At 39.8% G+C, this 15202-nt stretch overlaps 1 protein-coding gene across 5 annotated transcripts in view; it reads left to right on the top strand.

Annotated features, from left to right (window-relative positions):
* Positions 1-15202, top strand: part of celf4 (CUGBP, Elav-like family member 4) — a 635318-nt gene that overhangs the window by 332088 nt on the left and 288028 nt on the right. For all 5 annotated transcript variants that reach the window (XM_085973941.1, XM_085973949.1, XM_085973954.1 and 2 more), the window contains exon 3: positions 2519-2598. In XM_085973941.1, coding sequence (XP_085830067.1) covers positions 2519-2598 — 80 coding nt within the window. The remainder of the gene's footprint in view (positions 1-2518; positions 2599-15202) is intronic.

The following is a 15202-nucleotide window of genomic DNA, read 5'->3' as shown; positions in this document are numbered from 1 at the left end:
CTAAGTAAAGTCAGTTAATTAAAATCCTTCCTCCACTAATGAACCCAGTCATACTGACCATTCTTATCTCAAGCCTGGGACTTGGGACCACAATAACATTTATTGGGTCCTGTCAACTTCTGGTATGAATAGGTCTTGAAATTAATACCTTAGCTGTTACTCCCTTGATAATTCATCAGTACCACTTCTGATCCATGAGGCCAGCCTAGCTGGGCTGGAAAATATACCCTCATCTTGTCCTGTTCTGCCTGACCTTCAAGTGCTGGATACTGGCACTGGGTGGGGGTGGGGGGTGGTGCATTTCTAGAACTGACATCCCTTACCTCAGGGAATTGCAAAACCATCACAAAATATATAGAAATAAAGAAGGACAGGTAGCAATGCAGTCTCAAAGGATCAGATAACCTTGTGTTCCTGCTGCTCGACCTACAGTCCCAGTTTATGATATCTGAAGCCTGTTACTGAATTGCAACTCCCTCCACTTAACCGTTATTCTGTGTTTATGTATTAATGTAAGAAGCATCAGTAGCTGACCTCCTGAAAATAAAATACTTAGGTGTCCTATAGTGGCCCAGTAGCCACTTGCAAAGCTACTCCGATGCACATTAATTTAGGAAGACATTTATAAAGATTGGTGAGACTCACTGACCACACTATGCCCTGTTCAGTTAATGTTTCTTCTGTGTTTCCAATTGACTGTGCAAAAATATCTTGATGGCATTACAAAAGGCTCAGGGACATTAATGGAGCTTGATGTAGTAATGAGTTGCTTTTAATACCTAATGTGAATGGGTTAGGATAATTGAAGACCTTATTAGTCATTTTGATGGATCTTTGAAATGACATATTCACTGTGCAGAAAGTGAAGTGGATCTGACACCTCAATATAAACTGTCAGAAGATACACTAATGACTAAGGTAAGGCCAGTTTTAGAAGGTTGTGCTTTAGAAACTTTTTCTTTAGGTTGCCAATTTAAAAAGACAGTTTTCTTATGTTGGACAAAAGCTGTAATTAAGAACTATCAAAAACATTATCTGCGTGAAAACCTCCTCACAAACTCCAGCATTCTCAACAAAGCTTCCAAGCTGGAGCTTTTTTTCTCCTCGCCACTCTTAAAAGCACTGATTTTTTTTTTATAATGTGTGAATCTAGACAGCAGGTGTCAGCAAACTATTCAATTATGGAGGGATTCACATCTGAGCCCAATCCTGCCCTCATTCAATGTCGCCACACATGCAATCAATATTAATTGCCACTCCCACCACCATTTATCTCTCCGCATTCTTTACCATGACTTCATTCACATATCTTGCCTTCAGCTAGCACAGGTCATGGGCCTACACACCTTGAGTGCAAGTGCTTGAGCATTGAAAGAGACAACTAAAGAGACTGCTTCCTGAGCCAAGACAAGCTTAATGGCAGTGAAAGCCTCAGCATCTGTGCCTCAGAACTGTCACAGTCCTTCTTGTGCATTGGTTAGCAAGTTTGAGCAGCAACTGTCAAATTACAGCATTAATGTCAGAAAACTTTTAAATTATTTAAATAAATTTCTGGATGCTTGGGAATAGTTGCTTGTTTTATAAATGATTTTTTATGTTATTTTGGGGGATCTGTAATGATGGCAACAGAGAATTATCACAAAAATTCACGTAATATAGGTGTCAACTTCTCCCTTCTGATTGGCGTGGCATTGGCCGATCTAAAGAAACGCTGACAATTCACTGTGTAGGCTTGATTGACAGTGCAACAGTGAAGCCAGATGAAGCACCAACTCACAATGAATGATATTCCATGTGGACCCTGAACACTCAACTCAATGCCTTGTCCCAACTCGTTAATTACTGTGAACCTAATGTTGTGTATTGTAATCAGTGGTGTACAACTGTATTAGCAAAGGAGATCTAAAATTAAAAAAGAACTCCAACTCATTATTTTCAAACTGATGTCTACTGTTAATTATGATGAGTGGTGGCATGATCCTACAGCCTTTGAGTTGAAGGTGTGCCAGTCAACATACTTGGTTATTGAGCATTTTATTGATTCGTGAAACAATTAAATTTAATATTCAGTTACATCAAGAAAAATAATACATATTCTTGCTTAAAAGTATAGAGTATACAGTATGAAACCCGGATTGTTCAGACTGAATGCTTTTAGCCAGCATTTACATTGTTTCAGCTGATGTACCAAAGATTAAAAATTAATCTGAGGCTATATTTTGTTAATGAATTGTACCTCCGTCTCAGCAAAGCAGAACTGAACTGGGCTGGTCAGATGTTTACATGACGTGCTGTGACATTGTATACCCATAGTGACTGGCTCAATAACACAATGGTCGATCAATTTACTAATTTCTGCTTGTTACATTTTTTATTACGGGTTATGGATAACTGAAAAACTCTGATAATCTACCGTAATTTCAAACAGCGATGCTTATGTTGAGTTAAGAGACTCCAGTATATCCCATGTAGCTACAGTCTTCTCAGTTTAGCAGCCTGTCCTTTTTTTCCCCCACAGGATGTGCATTTGTGAAATTTTCCGCACATGCAGAGGCCCAGGCAGCCATCAACGCCTTACACGGTAGCCAGACGATGCCAGTAAGTACAAGCAGAGAGATTCATTTGTTTTAAATTCTTACATTATTTGACAAGTCCCAAAGCAATTTAAAAGTAACATAAAAATAGAGTCTACAACACTGCTAATGACGTGTCATCAAGCACGAGGTTTTTTCACATTTGTTCATTCAAAATTATACATGAATTTGCATTTCCATCAGCTCTGCATTCTAAAGAGAATATTGCAACCTCCTTTTTCTAATGGCCTTGTCTGTCTGGAGCAAGAGTTCAAACTGCTTTGTGGTAATTCCAAGATGCTTGAATCACCATACCTTCTTTCCATTTATGCCATGGGTGAGCTTAGAGGCATCTCCAGTGGGATGGACTTGGAGTTTCTATTTAGAAAGTACATATGGGATTATGCCTGGATCCATCCATGCTCAGCAGCCAAACCACTATAACTTACTCTCTCTGATAACAGAGTAGTCCCAAGTACCCATTATTAAGTAGTCAGTAGGGATGGGGACAAGTGATGAAGGTTTAACCATTCATTATAAATTGCATTAATTATAGTCACAGAATTCAGTTACAAAGAATTTTGGTACCTGGAGAAGAGTGAATAAGTTTACAAAATAGGTTTTTCAAATTCTATTCATACTGAAATCTTCTATTTTCAGTAAGTAAATGTTTTTTTATAATGGGAAATGTTTTCAGAAGCTTTCTGTATGAGCCTCAACTGTCTTCAATCCTGTCATCATGCACAGTGCATGTGTTTTCAACTGCTTTTATTTTTATTTTGTAATCTTCATGTGAGCATTTTAGAGTTTTCTTGGCCTGTCCTCAGGCAATGAGAAGGCAGTTCAGGAGTGGGTCTGCTACTCTTTAAGTTGCTAGCATTTCACACCTATGGTGACAGGTGTGGGAGTCATATTGTCTGGGAACATGTATTAGTCTACCAATGCCCACAGAATTAGGTGGAAAGTTTGCTAAGTGAATATGTTAGAGAAACTGAAATCAAATTTAATGAAGTCATAAAGGAAGAGCTTGAGAAGAATTTAAAGGAACAAAAAAACAGCAGAACAAATAGAAACTGGCCAGTGAGATTGATTGTTATAAGTTAGGGGAATGTCAAGATTATCTACCAATTATAAATCATTACGTTATTCCCAACCAATCAGAACATGATATAATAATTATGCATATAGAAGACTACTAGACATATACCCATTATTTGGTGAAATTTACCAGCGATTCATCGAAAGTTTGAACAGAATAGCCCATGACTGTCAACTCTTGACTCTGTGTCAGAGGGTTGTGTGTTTAGACCTCACACCAGGACCTGAGTGTAGAATTTAGACTGGAACGTCGGTGTAGTTTCTCTGCATTGACAGTAGTGCCACCCATCAGATTAAATGTTAAATCTAATCGGGTGGATGTTAAAGCTGTTATAGAAAGATAGTAGGGTTGGTATTCTGGTGAGATAAGATAAAATGAACCATAGTGCATTATTCATCTGAACGCTTCTAATTTATTGAAATCGAAGAAGATTTTTTTTTATTCATTGAATTTGAAGGAAAGTGGGATAGAAGATACACAGAAATAGGAAAATTAGACCATATAGGGATAGGAGTTAATCCAGCCATGGCAACAATTTGTAACCATATAAATTAAGTTCTTGTTTTAAACAGGCACGGAAAATGGCCCTGAAATTAGATCGAGGGCTTGCCGCGCGTGCAAGCCCCCGATCTGCACTCACCCTGCGCGCCGACATCTGAAGCCCGGGCCTGCTTGCATTTCCTTTCACAGGCCCGGTTCAGCTGTCGGCGCACTGTGCTAACCTGATCCAGCGGCGTAGTTAGTGCGATGTGCCGGCTGGGATCAGGTGAGCACTGTGCAGCCAATCAGGGGAGGGGAAACTCATTCAAACTCATGAAAACTACGGGTGCCCAAAACACTATTTAAACTTTAAATAAAAATTAAAAATACATCCCAATCATTAAATTAAGTATAAATAAGTTTAAAAAAATAATTTAAACAATAATTTTTTTTTGAAAAAAATAAATTTTTAATAAAAAGGGTCTAAAACTAAACTTACCTTATTGTAGGTTCTTTAAAATAATAAACCTGTGGGAAAAAACATTCTAAATTGCACTATAACACCACTTACCTGTAAAAATAAATACTTACGTGTGCTTTTTACAAGCGTAAAGACCGGAGGCCTTTACACATGCGCAAATCCCCCAAAACAGAGGAAATCCAAGACGCACACGCTGCCCCCTACAGCGCACGCGCTAGTCTCTTCACCTCTTGGGTTAGAGGAGAGGAAATGCCGGTTTTCAGCGCATGCGCTGTGCATGCTGAAAACCGGCAGTTCCTCCGGCCAGATGCGTGAGTACCCCTTCCGTACTCACGCGTTTGGGGAGGAATTACTGCCCCATTATGTCTGTAACATTCACATGTTTGGACAGTAAGGGATTCAAGGGATATGGAGATCGGGTGGGAAAGTGGAGTTGAGGTAGAAGATCAGCTATGATCTTATTGAATAGCGGAGCAGGCTCGAGGGGCCGTTTGACCTACACCTACTCCTATTTCTTATATTCTTATGTTCTTAAACTGTCAAAGCCTTCACAGAGGAAGGTTAGACTAGGTAGTCCATGTGAAGAAAAATACTGTTGCAGACTTGATGGGATAAATGATCTGTTTCTGTGCTGTAATATTCTATGATTCTTAGTTTCCCTCGAGAGACTAAAAAAGGAAGAATGAATTCCAGTGCAATAATCAGTAACTTTTGAATCGCATAATTAAAATGGACAGATCAGGGACAACTTAAACAGAGAGGTGAAAACACAAGAAACTTTATACAAATAAGTGACTGCTTCACAATATATCTGAAGCCAAAGCTTAGGGCAGCTGGCTTACAAGATTTAGTATTTAACATTCAACCAGAAATGACTATACACATGGAACTAAATAAACACTTGGCTTCTCGATGTTGTTTTTATTAAAGGCTAAAGACCAAAAATGACAATACAGATGAACAAGATTGGTGCCAGGATTAAAGCTCTAGGGAAGATAAAGTGCAAGTTCAAATGAGATAATAGAACAATAGAGATAAATGGAATTTTTGAAGGGATGTGTGAAGGAATAATATTTCATCAGAAAGAAGAAACAAATGATTTTGAAACTTGAGACTGTGGGATACATTTTATGACCGAGAGCTTCGCGCAACAGGAGCACATATCAGGAACAGTTCACAGCTTGTACAATTTTCTGTTTTGGTTGTTCCTGGTCTTTCCACTTTGTGTCTAGGTTATTAAAATGAATGGACAGAAATTATGCGGGCCCCAGAAGAACCACATTGACCTCCTTGTCCGAATGCCCAGTGTGCACTCCCATCATGCAAAGCTTTGCACCAGGCACACTGCATTGTAAAATCTACTCCTTATAAGTTATGAGGTTCACAGAACTGACCTTATTTTCATTGGAGAACTGCAGGTTCAGGGGAAACACGATCCAGTTTTTTTTTTAAAGTTGAGACATGAATAATGTAGATGCAAACTAGTTATTTAAGTTAAACTGTGTTCTGAATCCATAAAAGCTTTTAAAAGAGAAATTAATAAAAATTTGTAAAAGAAGTAAATTGGAAGGGAATGGGACTATGTGGATACTTCTGTCAGAGATGGGCTGAATCGCCTGCTTCTGTGCGATACAATTCTGATTCTACAAATGAAAGAGTCCATTTAAAAAATATTCAACTCCCTCCAATCTGTCACAACAAAATGATTTAAATCAGAAGAATATTACCTCCCATCCAAGCCATCCTGATGGTATCACTAGTTGAAGCTGCCAATTTATACCAAATTATGATCAGTTTTGTGTGCTGGACTTGCACTCATGAGGAAACTACCCCAACAGATTTAATTTTGGGCCCCTACAGCCAGGGAAGAGAGGAGATTTTCATTCTAACATGCTAGGTTGAATTCAAACCCAAGTCTCCATGGTAAAAGACTGGGCAGGATTTTAACTTGAAGGCAGGTAGGGAGCAGGGGTGCTGGATTGCGGTCAGAAAACCTGGGAGAACGGGATTCCCTCAGGTCCTGCCGCATTTAACGGCAGGGCTTGATTAACATTTTTTTCCCTCTGCTTCCCGCCCGCAGCCAGCCAGAATGAGAGGCTGGCTGGCTGTCGGGCGGCTAGGCCTGTGGCACCAGGCCGCAGCCGGGGAGCAGAAAGAAGGGGGAGCTGGGATCAGGGGGAGGTGTCGGAAGGCCCGTCTCGGGGTGGAGTGGTCGGAAATCCGGGATCGGTGGGCCGGAGGGGTAGTCGGGGTCCGGAGAGGGGACTGAGGGCTGGGGATCGGAGGCCGAAGGGGGTGGATTGGGGTCCGGGGGTCAGATGCCAGGGATCAGAGGCCGGATGGTGGATCAGAGATCGGAGAGCTCGGGGACGCGGGGGGGGGGGGGGTGGGGGGAAGATCGGTGGCCTCGTGCGGGGAGTTTGGAGGCCTCGTGGGGGGTGATCGGCAGCTTTGCGGGGGGGAGGTCGGGGGGAGATCAGAAGGGTCGGGTGGTGTCCGATCGTGGGGGCTTGGTGAGGCAGGGACGCTGGATCCAGCAGGTAAGTGGAAAGGCACTTACCCCCTGGATCCAGCAGTCCTCGCCTTCCTTTAGCTGCCGGGTTCTCCGAGGCCCAGGATACCCGGCATGCAAAGTTAAATTTAAAATGAAGATTCAAAATGAGGCACACATATTTTAAGTACCAACCCGCCTCCTGGCAGCGGGTTGGACCCCCCTCCCCCCGCACCGTCCCATTGCCATTAAAACCGGAAGTAGGCAGGTTGGGGTCGGGATTCAGATTTCTAACACTTTAACCTCCCACCCAACCCAAACCCACCCGTTTTATGGGGTTAAAATTCCCCCCGGTGTTCTTGCCCATTGCAGAATTTTGTTCCTCTATGCTACCCTTGCTCCTTAAAGCTACGGTCTGCTGACGGACACTGAACTACTTCTCAATCAACAAACAGGTACAAACTCAGAGGCACAGGTCAGTTTAAAATTGAATTACAAATTTCTTACTAATGTGTTGAATAGTAAAGATCAAAAGCTTCTAAGCTGTTTAAAAATATTGTGTGTAAAATACTATGAGGTCACTACAACAGTCATTCTGCCATTAGAGAGAATGTAATATTTCTACAACCCAAAAGTAGCAAATCAATCCGGGGTCCACAATCCAACTGCTCTCCTTCCCACACTTCTGGTATAAGCCATGGTAGACTCTGTGCTCCATGTCTGATTTTTCTTGTAATCTTTCTTGTTTCTTTCACTCTCTCACCCTCTCATTCATAACGTTTTTTATTTGTCCTCTAGACATGGATGATGCTGGCAAGGCCTCATTTATTACCCATCTCTAACTGCCAGGTGAAGGTGCTGGCAGGACTGCTAGCAATTGTTTGTACAGCTGAGTGGCTTCCTAGGGTATTAAGAATCAACCATGTAGGGTGAACTAGAATTATGTGTCGGCCAGACTGGGTATGGGTTCCAGGTTTCCCTCCCTGAATGATATTAGTTTTTACAATAACCCAGTATGGTAGCATAGTGGTTATGTTACTGGACTAATAATCCATTAGGCCCTGGACTAATGATCTGGAGACGTGAGTTCAAACCCCACCACGGCAGCTGGAGAATTTAAATTCAGTTAATTAAATAAATCTGGAATAATAAGCTACCAGATTGTCATAAAACCCCATCTGGTTCATTCATGTCCTTTAGGGAAGGAAATCTGCTGTCCTTACCCTTATATGTGACTCCAGACCCAGAGCAATGTGCTTGACTCTTAACTGCTCTCTGTGGTTCAAGAAGGCAGCTCCTCAAGGGCAATTAGGGATGGGCAATAAATGCCGGCCTTGCCAGCGATGCCCACATCCCATGAACAATTTTTAAAAAGTCGCTTTCAGTGTATTTTTTTCTGGTGCTAGCCCACAAATGACCAGATTTATTGAATTCAGTTCTTCAACTACTATGGTCATTGCTCTTCTGCTCTTGTTCATGATTTTCAAACACACTATGGTGCATGTTTTTTTCCTTTTCCTATATCCTCATTGCATTGAAATCAAGCGTCATCACATTGTATCCTGATATAACATTTTTTTCCCAAGGCCTCCCTGTTTCCTCCTACACTCAATAGAGGTTATTTTTATTTTCACCACCTGGTGCAGTGGATCATCTGGCCTTTACAAAATGTCCCAACTTTCATCCCATTTTATCCACTAGGTTATCGCCCAAATGGAGAAGGTGGGAATGAGCTCCTATAGGTTTTTAAAGTCCAATTTTGGTGTCATCTAACTGCTGTTTCTCAACTTACCTTTTCTCGTACTCTTTTCAATCTGGGTGATAACCTGTACAATGGACCTTGGCCATTAAAATCCCTCATCCATGGTGGTTCCGTGCTATGAAACAAACACAAAACCTAAAATGCTGGGCACATTCTCTGGCCTATTGCCATGCTGTTACTATTCTAGAGTTTGAGTATCTGCCACCACAAGCAAGAATGTCAACAAACTTTGAAGAGAAGCAAAGCCCACTCTTCAATCACTGGGCTACCTCCTGAGGATAGAGGAAGAAAAGCCTCTGAAACATCAAGGTTGTGAGTTTAAAAAGTTGAAACTTTTGAAACCATATCTCACATATCTTTGAACATTCTGATTGATTCACAGGGGTATTTAATGCAAGTCATCTAACAGTAACATTCTTTATGATCTCAATAATACAAGACTGTTGGCGGTTTTAGAAGGAATGTTGTTTGTGAGTAATCTGTTGAAAGTTGTAATTACATTGTGTTTATTTCTTTTGACTTTAACTCTTAAAGTGACATATGCTGATTTATCCTTAACTCATTTCTTCCCTCCTCCATTTAATACAACAGCACATGTGGTACCTTGTGCAATACATACTTTGCATAAATAATAACGTTCTCCTATTTTTCAGAGTTTACATTCTGATTAAGAAAAGCATTCAGAATATAAAAACATTCGAACTAAAATAGGTTAACATTAACAAGATCGTTAGAATGTGTTGTACTGAGTTACATGCCATTTTAGTATCTGATGTCATCACAGAAGACCACTGCTTTGTTTGATCTCAACATCAAAAAAACTCTTTAATACTGATTTACTACATGTACCACCCTCAGACAGGTACCTGTGGCATGCAATACGAAACTGGCAGACCTGAGTTATAGGATTACATAGAATATACAGCACAGAAACAGGCCATTCGGCCCAACCAGTCCATGCCGGCATTTATGCTCCACTCGAGCATCCTCCCGTCTTTCCTCGTCTAAATCTATCAGCATAACCCTCTATTCCCTTCTCCCTCATATGCTTATCTAACCGTCCCTTAAATGTCTATACTATTCACTTCAACACATCCCTGTGGAAGCGAGTTCCACATTCTCACCACTCTCTGGGTAAAGAAGTTTCTTCTGAATTCCCTATTTGATTTCTTGGTGACTATCTTATATTGATGGTCTCTAGTTATGCTCTTCCCCACAAGTGGAAACATTCTCTCTGCATCTAATCTATCAAAACCTTTCATAATTTTAAAGACCTCTATTAGGTCACCTCTCAGCCTTCTCTTTTCAAGAGAAAAGAGACCCAGCCTGTTCATCCTTTCCTGATAGGTATACCCTCGCATTTCTGGTATCATCCTTGTAAATCTTCTCTGCACCATCTCCTGTGCCTCTATCTTTTTACAATATGGCGACCAGGATTGTACGCAGTACTCCAAGTGTGGCCTAACCAGGGTTCGATACAAGTTTAGCATAACTTCACTACTTTTCAATTCTATACCTCTAGAAATAAACCCTAGAGCTTTTTTTTTATGGCCTTGTTAACGTGTATCGTTAATTTTAGTGATTTGTGTATTTGTACTCCGAGATCCCTTTGCTCCTCTACCCCACCCAGACTCGCACCCTCCAAGTAATAAGTGACCTCACTATTCTTCCTATCAAAATGTAATACCTCACATTTATCTGTGTTGAAATTCATTTGCCAATTATATGCCCATTCTGCAAGTTTATTAATGTCTTCCTGTAATTTGTTGCAGTCCTCCTCAGTAATGACTATCCCCCCCATTTGGTGTCACCCGCAAATTTAGAAATTGTGTTTTTGATTCCAAAGTCTAAATTATTAATATATAAATTGTGAACAACAGTGGTCCCAGCACTGATCCTGTGGAACACCACTACCCACCTTCTGCCACTCTGAATAGCTACCCTTTAACACTATCCTCTGCTTTCTGTTTTGAAGTCAGCTAGCTATCCATTCTACTGCTGGTTATTGTGTTACCTTTTGACCAGCAGCAATGGAACTTTGCAACATGCATGCAAAATGCCTGTCTTAATAGGCTAATTCTTAACCAGTTGTTCTATCACTTTTGGTATTGATGTAAAGTATCAATGCAATAGCAATAGTATAATTCGGGAGTTAGGATGCGACATGTATGCACAGAGTATCTTTGCTAACTGGTTAAATTGTGGGTGGGAGCATCCACTCTCTCCTAAAAGTAAAAATTACATTTAAGAAATTTCTGCTTGGGAGCTTTGTAAATTTGGCTTCAAACCCAGCTGTAGTTATAGTGTACCAGATGGATATCTAACCAGTATGAGACTATCTCTTGGCTTTACTGTGGTCGAGAGGGAGAGATTGCATTCTGACTCCAGAGTTGTGCTATCGTTGTTGCATTGATGCATATTCCAAATTACTTTGCATCAATGCCAAAAGTGAGAGTATAACCCATAAATAACTTATTAAAATAGACTGAACTTAATTGGTGACTTTAAGCTTGATCTGTCGCAGTCAGCATAATTATAAATAGAATGTTGATATGAACAGTAATAGGTATCAATTTTTCTGTTGCCAACACAATGGTTGCAAAAGTGATTTATATAGTCACAATTGACTCAAAGCATGAGTGCGTCATTTTAGAATAAAATACAGAAGTAATTTTGTAAATGAGCAATTAAATAGTTTAAAACATGGAGATGTTCATGGTGGAATTTGCAAGCAACCCAATATATACATGGACTCATAACTTTCTGTAAATCAACAGTGCTCTGAAATGTGATAGCTTTATCAAGAGAATGACCTTCAGTTCGACTCTATAAATTCAACTCATCCTTTCAGCGTGAACTACAGCTGTAGTTTAAAACAAGGAGAAAAGTGGCAGCGACGAGTCTCTTATCAGCTCACTGGGAGGGAAACTGTTAAATTCAAACCCCTGATACAAATTGCAATGTCAACTCACACCCAATCCCAGGATATGATTGAATGCTCAACAAGGCTCACGCTGCCATCAAATCCTGAGAGTGAGGGCGTAGTGGTCTATAAAACAGATCCGGTCTAATACTAAATGGGCACTATCTTATGCCATTTGTGCTGCAGGTAACACCAACCCGAGAGCATTTTGTTGTACTGTTGAAGTAAGAATACATTTTAATCCATCAACTAATGCAGAGATTAATGTCACCAAATAAAACTACAGAGAGAGGCTCATGGTAGGATTCCCATCAAACTGGCTTTGAATCAGGCAAAGCTGTAAAAGCTAAAATGTAAGTCAGACACCAAAAATCTGAATTTTAAAATAGAAACCCATTTTTCCACTTCTGTGTTTTATATGAGGCATAAGCCGAGAAATTGACACCAAATTAGAGGGCATTTCAAACTGTGGAGATGATAAAGGATGTCAGGCATAGACAGGTTAAAAGAGTGAGCAGATAGCTGTCAGATGCAGTTCTCTGCAGAGCAATGAGAAACACTTTGGGGAAGTGAATAATGTAATGAAATATGTCCTCAGTAGTAAGATTCTAGGTGAAGATTGAAAAGAGATCTATTAGAGGTTTCAAAATTATGAAAAGTTTTAAAAGAGTAAACAGTGAAAGATTGTTTCTACTGCTTGATGAATTGGTAATAAGAATGCATAAACTCAAGATTAACATGAGAGGAATGCACATTTATAGGTTCATATGCCCTCAGTCCTACTGGGTCTGTTCCATTCTGTCATTATTTGGTATAGTTTCAAATGTGATAGCAAGTCTGTTGCATTTCACATTGACTATGCACATTGGTGAAAGAAGTTGAACTGGGTGGTGGCAGGGAGGGCAGTGAGAAAGTGTGCAACATCACAGCCTTGCCACTTGGCTACAGATCCAAGAGCAGAAAAGCTGGCAAAAGGAAATATTTACTTCTTTTTGCTTTGCATTTTTTTCTTTAAAATTTCTTAATATTATTCGTATTTTTATAATAGAGGAACATGGGAATACAATACAAATCTACATGTTAATAAATGCCACAATGCCAATTGTACTGAAGCACAAAGCAACATCACAATTAATCTGACACAAAAGCAAGGAACAATGCAATACATGTAGCATAAATGATAAACCTGCTGAAACACAGTATTTTTTTTGAAGGTAATTTAAATATTTGTACAAGTAGAATTACATTTCCATGATAGCGAATGTAATTGGAACCCAACCCCACAAACCGAATCCTAAACAGTAAGGCATGTATTACCATTGTTATTATCTGCATATGACCCCTTTACATGTTCACAGCTCCTTATGGCAGCATTAACACACATCCTCTTCTGCGATACTTCACTTACTTAATGTTAGGTGTTATATTGTGAATCATAAGTGACAAAATCACAGATGAATTATTAAAAAAGATTTTTCCTATCCTCCATCACTTCAAGGAGAGAAGTACTTAACTGTAAAAAGTTCTTCAGTGTCATTATTGATAGGTACTTAATCATAGAAATGTTGTCTATAGCATTACCACCATTGTTGCTCAGAGTTTCTCCAGCCCCCATCATAATATCCATAGCATTTGTCCCCTTACCATCATTGATAGAAATTTACATCCCATACCCTGCAATCACTAATGGATAGATGGATAGATAGACGGTCAGATGGACTAGATAGACAGATAGATAGATAGATAGATAGATAGATACTTGCTAATAGAATTCCTCTTGTGTTATTAGGGATATGTACTGTGTAATTTTCTCCCTCTATACCACGACTGACAGATATTTAACCCTTAAGAGGTTTCCTTGTACCATTGATAGGTACTTACCTATTGAAGGCTCCTGTACAATCACATGTAGTACACACCCATAGAATTCCCCCTATACCATTGCTGATAGGTCCTATCGACTTCCTTTATATCATCATTGACAGGTAGTCACCCATAGAGCTTGCTTTATACCATCACTGATAGATACTCACTTATAGAGGTGCTCCAATACCATCACTGATATGTACACACCCATAGAGGGCCCTACGTACTATCACTGATACATATTCACCTGTAATGTGGCAATACTTTCCCATGAAGTGCTGTAATCCTTTGTATAAGAAACTCTGTGTGGAGTGGATGCACAGGGATGACATCAGGAAGTGTGAACTTTGGCCAACCATTCAACAGTTCATTCTTTGCTGCTCTTTTCATCCCAGCAGAGTCATATTGTGTCTTTCCCCAAGTCTCAGTAAGAAATAGCTGAGGAAAGAAGACTTGGAATACAAGATTATAACAAGGGTTTTGAAAGCTGTGCTGGAGTTTCTCTCTGTGGTTGAGAGGTATAACTATGGACAATTACAAATGGGATCACAGAGCTTTACTGTTCTAGCAAAATTGGCCTTCACTACTGAAGTACACTGATGAAATGCCATCCTTTTGGTACATCAGTTGTATCTCATGATGTGCCACAGGGTTCATTTTCTTAGGTTGCTGTTGGCAGTAGATTTGCTCCATTTATACCAAAGCCTCCACACTCTTAAGTTGTGGTGTAATCCAACAGAAAAGTATTTTCAATACCAGTGACATATCTCCACTACAACATGAAAGACATTACTTCAAACTAATTGTCCTAAGCCAGGCTGACTGGTAGTTCATTATTTCCATCCCACCCATCCATTCCGCCCGCTCATTCTGCCCTGTTAATTTATCTGTCCATTCCACCTTATTTATTTATTTCTAGTGCAGTCCATTGTTCCTTATTTAATTATTTCTAACCCAATCCATCCCCCTTATTAATTATTCTAGCCCAGTCCATTCCTCTTTATTTATTTATTTCTAACCCAGTTCATTCCCCCTTAATTATTTATTTCTAGCTCAGTCCATTCCTCCTATTTTATTCATTTCGTAGCTCAGTCCATTTCCCCCTTAATTATTTATCACCTGTTACTTCAAATTCATTTATTCTCCAGCCAAATCTGTCCATATTGCTTTTCTCCTGTCCACACAGTTGCTCTTTATATTTTTCTCCTTTTCAGCCAGATCCATTCTATTTATTTATTATTCATTCATCTACGTATTCAGTTTAAATCAATGCCCTTCATTTATTTGCTTCTTTCCCACCTCACTTCTTCCCATTTATTTTTATTTCATTCTTCTCCACCCCCCATCACCACAGCCCTTCTAATTACATCTACAGTATGTTCCATTCCTCCCAAACCTCTACAATCAACATTGACCACCAGCACAAGTAGGCATCAATCCACTCAACTTCAGAAACACTACACAAACTCCAATATCTTTTGTTTGAAGCTAGCATATTTCCATCGCACAATAGATCACACTTTTCAA

This window comes from Somniosus microcephalus, chromosome 2 (assembly GCF_052327205.1).
Source record: "Somniosus microcephalus isolate GS21.2 chromosome 2, FLI_Smic_1.0, whole genome shotgun sequence".
Taxonomy (NCBI): Eukaryota; Metazoa; Chordata; class Chondrichthyes; order Squaliformes; family Somniosidae; genus Somniosus; species Somniosus microcephalus.
The sequence above is the reverse complement of the archived record's forward strand: the minus strand, read 5'-3'. Positions and strand labels throughout refer to the sequence as shown.